Here is a 16,693-nt window from a genome sequence, read left to right as displayed (position 1 = left end):
GCCCAGCTTGTCTCTGAGGTCACTCAGCACCTTTCTTACCTAGTGCTGGCCAAAGCTTGCACTTCAGGTCATCTGTGTATAGGGGAGAGGGGTAGCAGCCCCTTGAAGATGCTGTCTTGGTTGTCCTTGCACAGTATCATGCTGATCAGAGGCAATCAGAGATTTCTGACACCTGGGCTGGGGAAAAGAGATTGCACCACCACCACCCCCAATTGGGCTGTCCTAGAACTCTGCTCATCATCACTCATACTTACAGAGCATTGAAGTTGCCCTCTGCATTATAGACCCATGAGGAGAGTAGTAGGTCCCTATTCTTGCCATGTTGCAGATGAGGAAATTAGGCCCGAGAAGTGACAGTGACTTGCCCACAATTACATAGTATGTCTCTGGGCCAGGGTCTGAACTTCCAAGTCACATTCTCCCCACTGTGCTGTGTTGCCTCTAGCTGGGGGATGGAAGCACCTCCTATACAGTGACAGTCCTCGGTGAGGGACCACAGGGATCATGTTGGGCTCCCAGAATCACGGAGTCAGCCTCAGAGGTCATCTAATTGAGCTCCTGCCTGTATTAGGAATTCCTTCCTTCTCCAAATGAATGGTGGCTCCACGGACACCCAAAAACCTTAGGTGAAAGGGCACCCACAATAGTGCATTCCATCCTTAGAGAGTGAATCCCTATAATTTCTGCTTTTACCCACCAGATCTAACTAACAGAATAAATCTAATCATGTTTACATGTTGACAAGTATTCAGTATTCTAAATCTGATTCAAATTAAACATCTGCAGTTTTTTCATCCCATTTGTCAAATAAGAAAGGGCTTGTGCTGAGCTAACTGCACTTCCTTTTACCTGCCCCACTTGTGACTAGAGTCCAATTTGAAGCTGTTATTCTGACAAAGGGAACTGTGCTTCTTATAAAAATGCTTCATACACAAACACAACGGGTAGTCTTTGGGGCATTTTTGCAGAAAATAGTATTTTTTTGGCATATAAAAACAGCTGAACAATAACATTACTGGGACTCAAAGATTTTGTGGCATAATCAGCAGTATCATTTCCTCCTTAGGCAGAGTTAATTGAGAGACCAAATTCAACCTCAGTTCTAACTTGTTGCATTTACTGAAAGTGAGGCAAATTGGTTATTTTGATACAGTCAAACACAGAGTAATTAGGTAGACTCATGATTGGGGGGGGGGGGAGTTTCAAGTTTTTTTGTTTCTAAATGAGATAATTATTTTACAGGAGTGCACTATGTGTTTGACACAACCTTCTCAAGAAATTTTAGCCTCTTGGAAAGCCAACGAGAGTTTGTACAGCGATTTCGAAGACGAACAGAATCCAAACAAGCCTTGCCCATGTTGGCCTCTGCCTGCCCAGGTGTGCCTGAAGAATACAGGTTTTTACTGGGCTCTGAATATCAAAATAAAGCCTGACAGGTCATCAGTCATTCAAAATAAGCAGAGGAAGAATCATTCTTGGGAGGAGATGGGATAGGAAATACAATGATATAAAAGAGCTGGTTCATAACATCAACATAAAATATACTGTTCCTAAACCCACAGGAATTTCTTCTAGAAGCCAGGAAGTTTTCTTAGTTCTTGAAATTGATTTTCTAGTCTTTCTCATGAAACCAGGGTTGATGTGATCATTTGAACTACTATTAATAAAAATAATAGTGATAAAAATAGGAAAGTTCTCTAATGTCATCATATACATGTTTTTTTCCTGTCAAGACTTTCTTTAGCAACTAATCCTCCCCCAAATGTTATGTCATTTGCAAACCTGCTTCATAGACATTTGGCAGCAAAAGTTCCTGGAATCTTAACCTTGTTTAGGAAGTGGGTGGCTAGGCTTTTTGAATTTATTAGATCTGTGCACTAACTGAATTCCATGGTGGTTTGCAGGTTGGATCTGTTATGCTGAGAAAACCCATGGAAGTTTTATTATCCCTTACATTAGTACAGCTAAATCTCCCCAACAGGTCATGGGAAGCCTTATCAAGGATCACTTTGCAAAGAAGCAGGTAATATTTCTCTTGTCTATATGAAACTGGCAATGTTGAGAGCACTCTCTATCTTAGATCTATTCACTACTTGATCACTTTTTAGGATTAACAAGACCAGTTAGAATCTGGACTTGGTGGCAGACTAATGTCTGTTGACCAACCCAACCAATTTTAGAGAGACTTTCTGCCAGAGGGTTGACCCTATGCAGATATTTTTTGATTGCAGCATCTCATGAAGACCATCTCCTAAGGTATAGTGAGGATGCAGTCCCCACTAATAGAAAGAGTACATTGACAGCATCCCAGTTCTTCCGATATGTAATAATGTTGATGTGGGTGCTCTCTCCCATGGTATATATCAAAACTCATTCATTCTTTCTTATCCTGTTTAACTGTTATCCATGTTCCTTCCATTAATTATCAGCTCACAGACTTTTTTCTAAATATCCTAACATTCTGTGGGTCCCAGTACTATATACTTTTCCCTATTCAACTTCTGAACAATTTATAACTATTGAATGTTGATGTCCATTGAGCAGTCAAAGCTAATCTAATAAAAGGTCCCATTTCCAATATATAGCTTGCACTTACATACTTTCTAAAGAGAGTAGGATGAAACTAAGGAATGAAAAGCCAGTATGGTATAATTTTTAAAAACACTTGATTATGAGGCAGCAAATTTGAGCTGTAGTCCCAGCTCTGTCATTCCACTTACTAGTCATGTGATTGTACAAGTCACTTCACCATTGACCCTCGTCCATAAAATGGATGGTTGATCCCTGAGGTTCCTTCTAGCCCTAAGCAGTCTATGATTCTATAGAAAAGAGGCATTTATTCTACCTGGAATGTGCCAAATACTTTGCAGTATAGCCTTTGGGAATAGATGAAAATTCCATGTAAATCCATTTAATTATTTTCCCTAAAGACTATTTGTTTTTCCTTAAAACATTAATGGATTTTTTTTGCAAGCTTATTAATTTTTTTCCAGTGTGATTTTTATTTTCTACTTGATCTCTATAATTCTCCCTTAGATATATAGATCCTATAGGGTTTTTTCTTTCCTTATTTAAAATTGATTTTGTTAGGGAATATGTGAAAGCACTACAAATTCCATGATTTACTATCTGTGAATGATTTACTATCTGTGAATGGTTTCATTTTCTTCTACTAAATTTAACTCAAGACATCTGCATGCATTTAAAAAAAAAAAACTGACAGAGACAAAAAATATTTGGCAAACTCTTTTAAATGGCCTTGACTATCAGAGTTATTTCCTAGCCTTCCAAGAAATTGGTGGATATATTGTATTTTTGTGTCTCTAATGCTACATGCCTAATCCCCCTCATTCAATGTATTTGAGAAGCAATATCATATATTCATAAGAATATTTGGCTAGGACTCAGACAACATGAGCTTTCATTCCAGCTTTGCCAGTGAAAAGTTCTTCCATATAAACCATAAAGTACTATAGGAGTGTAAGTTGTTATAATTTAGTAGTGAGATTATTTTTATGAATAGTAATCAGTGCAGCAATTCCATGTTTTCTTTATTTTTTCAATGTAGCATTTAACCCCTGACAAGATCTACCATGTAACAGTGATGCCCTGCTATGACAAAAAGTTAGAAGCATCAAGACCAGACTTTTTCAACCAAGAGTACCAAACTAGAGATGTAGACTGTGTAATTACCACAGGTATGGGTAACATTATTATAATATACTTGGCACTTTTCTGGGACCTAATATTTTCATTGCATTTTACAGTTGTTTCTTATTAGTTACTAGTCTAACAGCATCTCTTAGGTGCCTGGCCTTTCTCAGTACCCCTCCTATGACAATAAAGAAAACAATACCATTTTATTACTTTTGCGTGAAATCTAGCTATAACTTGGTTTTCCCATTAATTTCTTATTCACGTCATATTTATGTGGAATGTGAAATACCAATATTGGTTCTTTTCCCTTAGAGTTGAACTCTAATTTGGAGGACTTACAGATTTCTCATGAATTTAGCAACTAAATGCTTTGAGTGTAAATGGCTGCCTTTGTTCCTCTTTTGAAGCTTGAAAAGTCCTGGCTCTTTTCTAATCATAGAATTGGAATAGTGTTCAAAGCATTCCCATTTTGAGGAAAGTTGATAACAAAAAAGGATTATGTCACAAGCTGAACAGGAATCAGTAGTGCTGTGCTATGTGACAAACAGCAAGCACAAGATTTGGAACATCCCCCTCATAATTCAGCTCTTGCAGACACTTTAGTAAGATGGCATGTGCATATCTGGCCCGTAGGAAAATGGGAAGAAATTAGAGAGGATTCAAGGAATCCCTAAAAAAAAGTAGAAAATTTTTTGAAGAAAGGTTAAATAACTTGGGGTGCTATCCTAGAAAGCAGAAAACAATCAGTCTTCATTATCAGACATCTACTCAGCAAGCATTTAAGTGCATATGTGCCAGGCCCAGGGCTGGCTGCTGTGGATACAAAGACAAAAATAAAAATGGCCTCTGCCCTCAAGGAGCTTCTATTCTGCTTGATCCTAATATAGCAATCATTCTTGATCAGCTATTATTAATTTCCACTGAGAACACAATAAGAAGAGATTGACTTATGCTGCACCTGAAGGGGTTTATAGATGTAGGTCTAAACCTGCACTATTTTCTGTGATAACGATGGCGGTAGGGGAGTCAGCAATGGTGATAAGGAAAAATGTCTTGAGTTTGTTAACTCAGATATTTAGTTACTATAGGAACCTATGGATCTCTTCTGGGCGACTTTAAAGTTGGGTAGAGCTACATATCTGATCAGTTGAACAGAAAAAAGACTTAATGATTCCTTAGGGTCCCGGCTCTGAATTCCTTTTGGAACTAGGTTATAAGAATATGTAGGTATTTTTACTGAGTTCACTTGTTATTAATTCTGGCAGGGTTACACAATGTAACTGTGTTCCCCTATTCTCTCAAGTCCTAACAGTTGTTTTTTCATGTCTTTTGTGAAATTTGTTTCAACTGGATGAGTCAGAATTTTTATTGACATGCCAAATGAAAAAAGAATCTATGCTGTGGTTCTGTTCTAGGGGAAATATTAAGGCTGCTGGAACAAGAGGGCGTCTCTTTGTCAGATGTGGATCCAGCCCCTTTGGATGCTGAGTAAGCACAAATATTTTTGTTGCACATTTGCCAAAGTGTCTTCATAAAGCTAAAACAGGAGAGGAACCGAGCAAGATTAGAAACATCACAGAGTGCTCTTATTCACTATCAAAGTATTAGGCTCTAGGAGTTCTTGTGGCACATTAGAAATAAGGAACTTTATTTTGGAAGTGTCTGGGGTGGCTGTCTAAAGCTGAGAAAATCAAATGTATAAGTCAGTTTTGACAGTGGCCATTCTTTGACTGTTCTATGGCTTCCTGGAATGCTAGGATGAGAAAGGACCTTAGGATCACATGAAGTTCAGCCCCTTTAATTAACAAAGAAAAAGACTGACTCAAAATCACCCAATTAGAGAGAGGCAATATCAAAACCAGAATCTACTTCTGATTGCTGGGACAGTTTTCTTTCCACTACATAATACATCCTGACAGACCAATAGGCATTCGCTGCCAGAAGTTCTCAAGTCCCTTTCAAATAAGGATTGTCTCATTCTTTATACTTATAGCCCTTGCACCTACCAAGGACCTAGCATAGAGCAGGCACTCATTCAGTAAATGCTTTTGATCATTTGATCCCCTGTTCTGGGCATGCAGAATAGTCCCTAGTCTATTACTCTGGCTTCTGTGCCCTTCCTTTTATTTCTAAACACCATTCCCTGTTTTCCTGAAGAGTATCTCTCTATATATTAAATTTGTGACCATAGGCCCATTAACCAATGAGGGGAAAGTTACAGGAAATATGCGTCTACTCTTGAATGTCCCTTTTTTTATCCAGATGCTTAATTCCCTGGAACAGATTATGCAGTGATAAATAGCACAATCCTTTTCCCCTCTCTGGCCATTCTGTTTAGTCAGTCATTTCCTGAGTGTGTTGGAATCCTAAATACACTGATAAAGTCATCTGGGGTCACTTCAGCCTACCCCTTTGTGTGTGTCATTTGTTTTCAATTTAATAAAAGCAGGAGCTCTCAAATGTGAAAAACAGATGAACAGTGATTCAAATGCTTAAAGTGAAAAGCAGCACCATTGGCTGAATGCCATCCATGCAAACAGAGATGGGCCTCAAAAGACTTTGAATAACTTCTAAATTACATGTTTTGCTGCTCTAAATTAGTATCAGCTGTAATGTACCATATTCGACTAAGCCATTTCTTTTTAAGTGCACAGAAAATGGCTTTGTAGCCTTGCCTTTTATTTAATCAGTGTTACTAAACAGCTTGGGACCACGGACAAAGTTGAATTTGGACTCCTGTGTCCATATGTATCCAAATGTAGCACAGCAAAGCTGCCTTGTGGAGAAAAGATCTAGACTCGGGGTCCAGAGACCTGGATTCTCTTCTTGTTTCTAATACTGAGTCTTTGACCTTCAGGGATCATCAGTCTTCTCTTCCTGGGCTGTTCAGTATGAGGCTTTTCTGAGAGCCTTCTCTGTATGAGAAGGCAGGCTTCACTTGATGACCTTAAAGGGTCCTTCTGTTCCCTCTCTGACCTATTCAGGGCTAATAAGGTGAACTTTGGCTTAATTGCATTACTCATAGAATTGTGGATTTGATAGGGTTTTTTAACTTTTTATCAATGTGGATTCCTTTTTTAAAGATAAAAAAAAGTAGCACAGTATAACCTATTTTGAAACATTTTTATCAAGATATCTTTGGGTTTGCAGAATTCTATCTAGGAGATGGCATTTTAGCCTGAATTGCTAAGAGTGACACCTGTTTTTGTCTTTTAAAACTTTGTCAACATGAAATGGGAGGCAGGAGTGTGACTTGGTATTTAAGTGAAACTAGCCTGAATATTTCATGGTCAAAAAAATATGACAAACCATTAATATGATACTTACATATTTTTTTTTCTTTTGGGTGGGGAGGAAAGGATTCTTGGACCTTATTTTACATTGTATTAGAGGAAAGACTTGTGGAATTAAGAGTCCAGAAAGCCTGGGTTCAGGTCTCATCTCTTTAATATTTATTAGTCTCGTGCTCTTAAATAAGTCACCATTAAATCTTGATTTCCCTGTCTATAAAGTTGGGAATGCTACTAGTTTTTTGCATTTCCCACAGGATTACTGTGAAGATTAAATTATATAATATTTATGTTTAAATTCATGAAGTTCTGTATAAACGTTAATAATAAAAAGCTGTTTCCCAAGGTGGTTGTGAAGAAAGCACTCTGTAATTGTAACAGTATACTATGGAATAGTAAAAACTATTATAACATAGTATTAATGCCTCATTGCAGTAAAAGGGTGATCTTGGATTTTCAAAGGCTATCCCAGTAGAATATTGGAGAGGCTACAAATAGACAGTGTCCACTTCTTGAGGAGTAGGTTCTTCACCAATAGATTGGCCATGTAGTGATGAATTCTCTATCTATGAGCACCCAAAAAACAAAGGAAAAAATAAAATAGCCAGTTATCCAGATACAGCTTCTACAAAGACAGCAGGATAGTGCCAGAAAAGAGAGGCGGCAGTGCTCACAATCACACATAAGTTTGACCCTCCAACAGTTAACTAAATGTGAGGTTTATAACCAGTGACTAACAAGTGAATCTACTACTGGAAGGCCTGAATCTTAACCAGTCTGAAAATGATTCCCAGTATAAATGTAACAAGAAGACAAAAGGAAGTGCAGCTAAGTGAAAAGATGGCTGATAAATTCTCTTTCAAGATTCAAATAAAGAGAAATATTTCAGGGAGTAGTAGATTATTTCATTATTATAGTCCTCATACGTATTTGAAAAAAAAAGTGTCATAAAAATCACTGCAACATATGCACCAACATGTAATATGAGGAGGTAGAGAAATTCCACAAAGAATTTGATAGTAAGATCCTCCAAGATAAGTCTGTATTAACTTGGTTACTAAACATCATAGCTAATGGCAAAAAAAAAAAGGATTAGAACCCAATCCAGTTGATTCTTCGTAATTTCACTGCAAAAGTGAACATAGGTGAGCATGATAAAAACACGTTGGAAAATATAGATCAAAACAAAAAGGTTAGAGACTTCAAGATAACACAGAAGCCTCATATCTATATCATGGATGCTTTATTAATGATTGGACTAAAACTTCAGCTGGGACAGTTGAGATGTGGAAGGGATAATTGTACATTCTATTGGGGGGATAAAAGGCAAGCCTTGACTGCTCTTAAAAAAAAAAAAAATGATTGGACTAAGAAGACACTTGATGTGGTGAGCACCAAATTATATCATAAAAAATGTAAGATCAATTATCCCTTGATGTATCAATACTGATATGGAAGTCAACTTTTAAATCAAGGGGTGAGTCATTTTAGTTATCCTATTGTCAATCTGATTTGGACAGACTACTGACATGTAAAATAAAAATAAATGTTAGAATATAAATAATAGCAAGAGCTCTTGGACTGAACCATGTATGTACCAACGAAGTCTATGGTGGTGGTGAGGCAGTTTTAAGTATTTTAGTGTTGATTCTCAAATTATGAAAAAAAGGGAAGATACCAAACTTTTGGGGGAAAAAATCTTAAACTTTGTTGCATTTTTTAAAGGACAACTGAAAATTTTTCTATAACTAACAATCCATATACTGACTTGACTTTCCCATGTCAACAAAATTTTTGTGGGAATAATCTGTGTTTGCTTTGAGGGCATACTTGAAGGTTTAAGAGGGGAATCAGCAAGATTCCACAATATTTTATAAGAAGCCACATATTTATAGAGTTGAATGAAAGTTGAGAAAATACAAGATCTCACTGTATTGCTGATTTTTTTAAAACTTGATTTGGTACAGCAAAACACTACCTTGAAGTTTTCCTCCAATAAGGTATTTCCCATTTATGTCAAAATTATACATAATTCTCTGAACAATATGACAACCAAGATAACTTCAACATTTATGAATATTGGGCAAAGCATAAAATAGAGTGATATGCTTGCCAACTATATTTGATTCTGTCATTTAAGGATTCTAGTCGAGAGTCCAAATAAGAATTCCCTATAGTGAGATTCTCCAGCTATGTGTCGCTACAGATAACATTGTGCATTTTCATTAAACCCCATGTATTATACAGCCTTTTAAATGAGATCCATGATCATTAAAAAGCATTCCACCCAATCACACAGAAAAATACAAGTAAATAACGTCTGCTGTCCAGACTTTGATTTGCAGATAAAGCTGATTCGTCAGTACATATGCCTTGAACAGATGCTGAAAATAGACAGTCAGCTTGGTCCAGAGAAGGAAATAGGATTGGGTTGCCTTTAAGCAATTAGCTGTTCAGCGCTCCTAATAACTCCAATCTGAAACAAAGGCTCATCCTTTTAAGATAAAAATTCTTCAGATGATGCTGTATGGCTATGAGTTGTGAAATGGGTCACCTAAAGGGCAATGGGAAGGCACATGGTAAATAAATATAGGATACAGTACATTAAAAATGAAAAACTATTTAGGATAAGTCGCATAAAAGATGTTATCAGAGAGGAAAAAATTGACCAGTCACAAAGAGCGAGCAAGGGATGAACAGCCTATGCGCTCCATTGGTATCCATGTAGTGTTTGTTAGACAATATAGAGGAAGGCCTCTACCAGGGAAGATGGATCAAGGAATTGCACTGTCAGTTTAGGGCATCACATGGATAGGAGTATCCACAGTTTGAATAGACATGAATAGATTGTAATCTGTATCATTGCATTGAGCACCCCCAGAACACAGACCAATTGAAATAATTAATAGTTAATATCAAAGTACAAATTACCCCCACATTAAGTCAACCAACAAGCATTTCTTAAGCTATAACCACAGTGAGTGCCAGTTATATCACTTGTTATTTTAATTTGGAGCTCAGTTAAACATGCAGATATTGACATACATCCTGTTCTAGCTCAGCTCTCACCTAGCTCTCAGCCAAGGATCTCCTGAGCCAGAGGCACCAATGTGGATAATGGAGTACTGATTATGGTAAATATGATAACTTGTAACATAATTGTGACTTCAGCTTTGGTAATCTCTTTTACAATAAAGAGGCAACAGTCTCTGTGGGATAAGGATCCTAGAGTGTCCATTTCCTGGCTCCAGATCTTTTGGCAGTGAATGTATTAAGGCCACTCAGGAAAGTTACTTAGAGGTACCAACTTGATTTCACCTCAAGGCAGTAACCATTCTCCTTTTACTTTTGGCCTTTTAACTTTCTTAAATGTTGAGAGACATTTTCTAAGACAGCTGTAGCACAAATTAAAACAGCTCAATGACTGCTTTTAGTGGGAACTATTTTCACCAGGGAAAAAGAAAACAGGGCTCGTCAAGTTGGTGGGGCTATTGGGCTGCTGATGGCAGAACCACTGCTCTTGATGTGACTATAGTTGAATCTGCTTTGGTTTCCGATGAGGTTACTGCTGGTGGCTCTCCTGGTAGAGACCAGCAGGACGTGATGCTGAACACACTGAAGCATTTACTAATGAATCTCAGTTCCTGTAAACAAGAGCAAGGGAGTTAAAAATAGAAGCTTTGAAGCAGATTCCCAGGCAAAATTTTGCCCTTTGTAACATGTGAACATATGAATCTAGAAGACCACAGCTTTTGTTTCTGGCACCAAAGTTTCAGCACTGACCAGGGAGAAGGGCAGTCTCGGTTTCTGCTCAGCTATTCCCACAGTAACAGCTTTCTGTTTAACCTCCTCTACAAATCTATTGTTATACTCCACATTGAATTTGTTGTTTCCACTGTGAAGGTCTGAGACCTAAATAAAGGCTAGTATACATATGAACAAATGAATGAAATGAAATTACATCCATATGGAACAAGTTATAAATGACTTCAAGGCTTGGTTCATTCTTAAAGATACTCTCATGAGAGGTAGCATGGAATTAGTAGATAATGAGAAATAGATAAAGCCAGAAGATTTGAATCTCAGTACTGATACCAGCTTTATAACCCTGGGAAATCACCTACTCTTTCTGAGCCTCAATTATTTTATCTGTCAAACAGAGATAATTCTTGCACGACCTTTTTAGGACAATATGGGGACAGTGCTTCACAAATCTTAAAGCACTATACCAGTGGCAGTTGCTGTCAAGTGATAAATTCCCACATAAGATGACCACTCAAAGCATTTTTTCTACTTTGTAAGTAAGCACCCAAACTACCAGAATATAACCATTTCCACTGGCTTGCATTCTTCTAAAGATCCTCATGGGATTAATAAAGTCAATGAAGTTAAATGAATTTTTCCATGCCTGATATAGTAGGCCATTTTAAAACATATTTTACTAGTATCATTTATTTTTATAGCATCCTTATTTCTGAATGTGTACATATCCAACTAGCCATTCCTTGTGACAAAGAATAAAAAAGGGGGGGAAAGTTATGCAAATCTAATCAGCACCCCAACTATGTCTAATATTTTATGAACTATTCCCACCCATAATCCTCCACTTATACAAAGAAGGAAGAGAGGTTCCTTTTCTCAACTCTTTTCTAGGGCCAATCTTAATAACTTCATTTTCACAAGCATTTAGAGATCCTAATATCAGAGGCACTTGGTCATTGCCAGGAAGTCAGAAAATAAAACATTTTGTTTGATATTTTCATCATAGACTCGTTGGATCACATTGTACTTTTTTTATCTCATTCCACAGAAGAGTGAGACAAAGTACATGGAAATCTATCCATCCCTGATTTGATATGGAAATGGGGCTAAGTTGATTTTGTACTCCAGCATAGCAGTACCGTGTGCACTGAGCCCTGCCCCATAGGCCTCAGTGGGCTGCTAAAGTTGAATAGTCTGAATGTAACATGATGAACCAAGGGAAAGCCTCACTTCATTTCTTGCACCAGTGCACATATGCCTATCTCCTGTGTAATGTGATAAAAGGGTAATGATCCAACTTGAGTCATTCCCAGATCTCAGTATTAAAGTGCAGTATATTTGTTCACCCAGTACATTAGACACAAAAAGGCTTTTGTGCTTCTAATGTGTCCTATAATTTATTTCCCCACAAACTTACTCTTGCTGTTTTATGAATGTAAGGACATTCATAAACATGTGCTACATATTCACTGTTGCTAGGGCGAAAATTCCATTGTCAGCAAATGAGCCCATGGTTAGGATTTCCATAAGTACTGTACCTATATCTGCCACATAGATTCTGCAGGACATTATGAACCAGCAGGTCTGCTGAGAAAAGCCTTTTCCTTGTTACTGATAGATGGATTCTTTGCCCAATAGAGATTCTCATCCATCTATGAACACGTAGACTTGGGATTATATGGGTCTTAATCAAGCTGGTCATGATCTTATGTCCTCTCTCCCCCAGGTTTAGCTCTGTTTCTGGAGAGGAGCTCTTCGGCCATCGTGGTGGTGGTTCTGGTGGTTATTTAGAGCATATATTCCGATATGCTGCCCAAGAACTCTTTGGAATCCATGTGGATGGAATCACCTACAAACCTTTGAAGTAAGGCTTTTCAACTACTGTGCAGAAAAGAGGATTTAGAGTATGATCACTCCAGATAACTGTATTAAGTAGCAGGCAGTAAACAAGCATTTATCAAGCATCTCCTATGTGCCAAGCACTGTGCTAGAAGACTGGGAATACAAATGCAAATAGCCCCTGTCCTCAAGGAGCTAAAACTCTAAGAAACATATGCAGGTTACACACACACACACACACAAAATACAAGATAATTTACTAGGGAGATACAGAAAGAGAAAAATCAGGGAAGGCTTCGTGAAGGAGATAGCATTTTAACTGAGCCCTGAAGGAAATAAAAGATTCCTAGAGCTAGAATTGAGGAGATTGATTCCACACGTGGAAGACAGCCTTCCAAAGATGGGAGAGTGAATATTTTGCGTGAGAAGCAATAAATTCTGAGGCAAATTTGACTGAACCAAAGAATATATGAAAATCATGTGTAACAAAGTGGGGAAAATAGGCTGGAACCAAGTTGTGAATAGTTTTACATGACTGTGTAGGAGTTTGCATGAACTTGATTGAATAATAGGGCTGAGGGGGCCGTCATAATCGGACCTGCACTCTAATCAGCATAACTTTGTCAGCTAAAGAATGGATTAGAGAGGGAGGGAAGAGACAGTAGTGCAGGTGAGGGGTAATGAAGGCTTGAGTTAGATGGTAACCATGAGAGTGAGGGGTGGAGTCAAAAGATGCTGTGGAAGTAGAAAACAACATCTGACGTTTGATTGTATTTTTAGGATGGGCAAGAGTGAAGAATCAGAGATGAGTCCAAGGTTGTAAACCTGGGTGACTAGAAGACTGATAGTGCGCTCAACAGATAGGGAAATTCAGAAGATGGATAGGTTTTGGCAAAAAGATTTTGAGTTGTTTTGGACAGGTTGCATTTAAGATGCGTGGAGGATGTTCAATTTGAAACATCTAGCCATCAAGTACAAAAGTTTAGGAAAGAGACCGGGGTTGGATATGTAGATTTTTGAGTCATCTACATAAGAAATAAATGAATCCTTAGCAGCTGATGAAGACATTGAGAGTGTTTAAGAGAAAAATCTTGAAGGACACCCATGTAGGGACACAGCATGTAAACCGAATGAAGACCCAGTAAGAGAGACTGACAGATATAGTCTGACAAGTGAAACCAAGAGTGATGTCTCAAAAACCCAGAGAGGTCCCAGAAAGAGTGGTCAACAGTATTAAATGTGGTAGAAAAGAAGGATAAGGGTTGAGACTAGGCCATCAGGTAAGTGAGTTAAGACCTCATTAGTAACTGGAGAGAGCAAGTCCAATTCAGTGCTGTGGTCAGAAGCCAAATCACAAGGGACTGAGACCTGAGTGAGAAGAAACAAAGTAGAGATGATAAACATCAGCTGCTTTCCCTGGGAGTTTGGTGTCCGTTTGAGAAGATGGCAACCAAAATTGGTGCCCTCCTCTACCTGTTCTTTTAAATCAGCCTGTGGCGTGCGCCTCTCCTTTCCTTTTCTTCAGAGTTCAATTTGCAATTTGTGGCAGCTTGCTGCCAAGGAAAAGGATGAGGACCCTTGATAATTACTTTGTTACCTTCTTCAGCGCAAAGCCAGGCTAATCCTTCTATATCAACAAGCTCTTCTTTGTTGCCAGTCCTGCCTGGCTCCAATTTTCAGCTCAGTCTAATTCTAATCATTCCACATCTGCTTAGGGAATAAAGCTTTAGTCGTGTTACAATCGCAGACCTTGGGAATTTGTACTTCATTTGAAAAGCCACATAGGCTGCCTTATTTCCTTATAAATCTGCCAAATCCCCATTCCCCAATCTATTCAGAAAATGGAATGTTTTGTGCATAAACATAATTGGTCATAATTTCTTACATTCTTACATTTCCTCCTTTTTCATCTCAGAAACAAAGATTTCCAAGAAGTGATGCTAGAAAAAGATGGTACAGTTCTACTTCACTTTGCGTTGGCATATGGATTTAGAAACATTCAGAACTTAGTACAGAAACTCAAGAAAGGAAAGTCTCCATATCACTATGTGGAAGTCATGGCCTGTCCATCAGGTAAAAGTTTTACTTCTAACTGGCTAGCAGAGCAATTATACTGGCCTAAGACCTAATGATTTATTATACAGAAGTATAAATTTGCAGGAATTAACTTTGGATAAGTAGGGATCGGGGAGGGTATAATGGGACCTTGCTTTTCACAACGACCAGTATGGGGTGATAGTAAAGTATTGCTGATCCTACTTTCCCATTGTTAAATAAGCCAGGGGTGTTTATTCCCACCCTTCTAGCATCCCAGAACAGAGCAGAGGCTTTTTCTTCATGTTTTGTTCTTTGGAGGAAAGAATAAGGTGAGGGAATAAAGTGATGGCTGATCCTAAATCAATCCTTGATAATTTTGGTACTTTATTTCCCTTTCCTTCCCCATATCACCTTTATTTCACCTCTAGCATCAAGCCCATCATATCTTTGTAGTTCTGAATATCTTTATAGTTGCTATAATTGCTTCCTCTAGTGTCTTTAAGTAGAACATCTCACTCTAAATTCATGAGCTTTTCTTTTGCATTTAGGCTGTTTAAATGGTGGTGGTCAAATCAAAGCAGAAGCTATCTCCAGTAAGGACCTTCTCCAGCAAGTGGAAAAGCTCTATGAGATGGTTAGGACTGTAATGCCCGAGACAAGTCCAGAAATTAAAGAATTGTATGAACAGTGGCTTAAAGGGAAGGACTCCGAAGAAGCTGGGACAACATTGCATACACAGTATCATGCAGTAGAGAAGATGAACACTGGTTTTAACATTAAATGGTAGGGAGAAGCAATGGGTCCAGCATGCAGTTTCTGCTTGAAGGAGTAAGAACACTGTGAAAAACAAAGGCTGCTGAAGTTGACTGAGTTTGGCCTCAGCAGAAGAAATCCCAAGAAAGCCATCATTCCAACTGCTCACTAAGAAAAACAAATTACAAGACTACTACAGTATTGAATCTTAGAGTTATATTGAGGCAAGGAGGCTTTCAGATAAAAATAGAAACCAGCTGAAAAGCTGGGTTTCTGGTTGGATGGGACAGAAGACATTTTGACATTACATTTTATCTGCCCTAGAGTTTTTACCAAAAAGGTTAAAAACTCTAAACTCTCTCTTCCTCTGCCCCCTCTCCCAGCCCCAATACCCATTCAGTCTAGTCTTCACATAAGTAATTTTGTAAGCACTTCCATATGTTATGTGACTTGCATTTTTGTCACCAGCATCTAAGAGTCCGAGGGTGGTTTCCTTGAACTCTTTGGATGTTTGTCTCTCTTATTTTTACACACGTATTAGGAGATTTTCCAATAATTCAATGGTGCTAGCTTCATTTAAAAAAAATATTGATTACTAGTTAATTGATCCCAGATCTTAATGTAAAGCAAAATGTGAGTCTGAAGTCATTCCCTGAAAATGTCTGTGGATTGGGAAAGATGAAAGTACCAGGTACAACTAAGGTTGTCTTGACAAGAATCCAACCCTAATTCCTTGGTATTATCAGGATGTTGTAGAACACTGAATTAAAGTCATTTTCTTAAGTCAAATGATAAATTTAGATATCCAAACCATCCTGGTATTTGAACAAATGGCATGTTCAAGGACTTGGGTTCAATGTGTCAAGTACCTAACCCACTCAGATGCCTTAAGAATCCATCTGTGTGCTGCTGTCTCAGGTAAAACATAGTATTTATTTTTTAAAATGCTTCAGTGACTCCTATGGTCATTAAAATCTTTTTTGCTTACATATAATTATGTTCTAAAATCTGCATATTGACTTAATGAACAATATTAAAAAAATCAGCCCCTGGCATTTTTCCATTTCCTTCTTGTGAGCCTCTTGTTTCATTTCAGGGTTCTGACTATATTGTCTGTCTGTCTGTCTGTCTGTATACATGTCTGACTGTAACATGTATTAGATGAAATCCTCTAAACTGTAGCTTCTATACAGCAGGTCAGGCTGAACCAAGACTGAATTACTGTGCTTTTGTGCTTTTTTTTAGCTATGAGAAAGCACTCAACACTTCTAAAAGAGAAGTTCCTCCCTCTGACATTTTCTTCAAATTAAAAAAAGCTTTTTCTAAGATTAAAACAAAAAAGCCACCATTCCTAA

The 16,693-nt window shown here is 37.9% G+C and overlaps 2 protein-coding genes across 3 annotated transcripts in view; one reads left to right on the top strand and one right to left on the bottom strand.

The window, feature by feature from the left end:
• The window catches only part of CIAO3 (cytosolic iron-sulfur assembly component 3), a 29,794-nt gene extending 13,389 nt beyond the window's left edge, over positions 1-16,405 (top strand). The window contains exons 5-11 of the mRNA XM_051969237.1: positions 1,243-1,377; positions 1,905-2,023; positions 3,569-3,698; positions 5,073-5,145; positions 12,436-12,573; positions 14,464-14,621; positions 15,134-16,405. Coding sequence (XP_051825197.1) covers positions 1,243-1,377; positions 1,905-2,023; positions 3,569-3,698; positions 5,073-5,145; positions 12,436-12,573; positions 14,464-14,621; positions 15,134-15,372 — 992 coding nt within the window. The 3' untranslated portion in view covers positions 15,373-16,405. The remainder of the gene's footprint in view (positions 1-1,242; positions 1,378-1,904; positions 2,024-3,568; positions 3,699-5,072; positions 5,146-12,435; positions 12,574-14,463; positions 14,622-15,133) is intronic.
• HAGHL (hydroxyacylglutathione hydrolase like) overlaps positions 7,087-16,693 on the bottom strand; it is a 36,227-nt gene continuing 26,620 nt past the window's right edge. For both annotated transcript variants that reach the window (XR_007949162.1, XM_051969264.1), the window contains one exon: positions 7,087-10,591. Coding sequence is in view for 1 of the 2 variants with exons in the window: in XM_051969264.1 (XP_051825224.1) it covers positions 10,585-10,591 (7 nt within the window). In the remaining variant the exon portion in view is untranslated. The remainder of the gene's footprint in view (positions 10,592-16,693) is intronic.

Source organism: Antechinus flavipes, chromosome 1 (assembly GCF_016432865.1).
Source record: "Antechinus flavipes isolate AdamAnt ecotype Samford, QLD, Australia chromosome 1, AdamAnt_v2, whole genome shotgun sequence".
Classification (NCBI taxonomy): Eukaryota; Metazoa; Chordata; class Mammalia; order Dasyuromorphia; family Dasyuridae; genus Antechinus; species Antechinus flavipes.
This window is presented reverse-complemented; position numbering and strand designations above follow the sequence as displayed.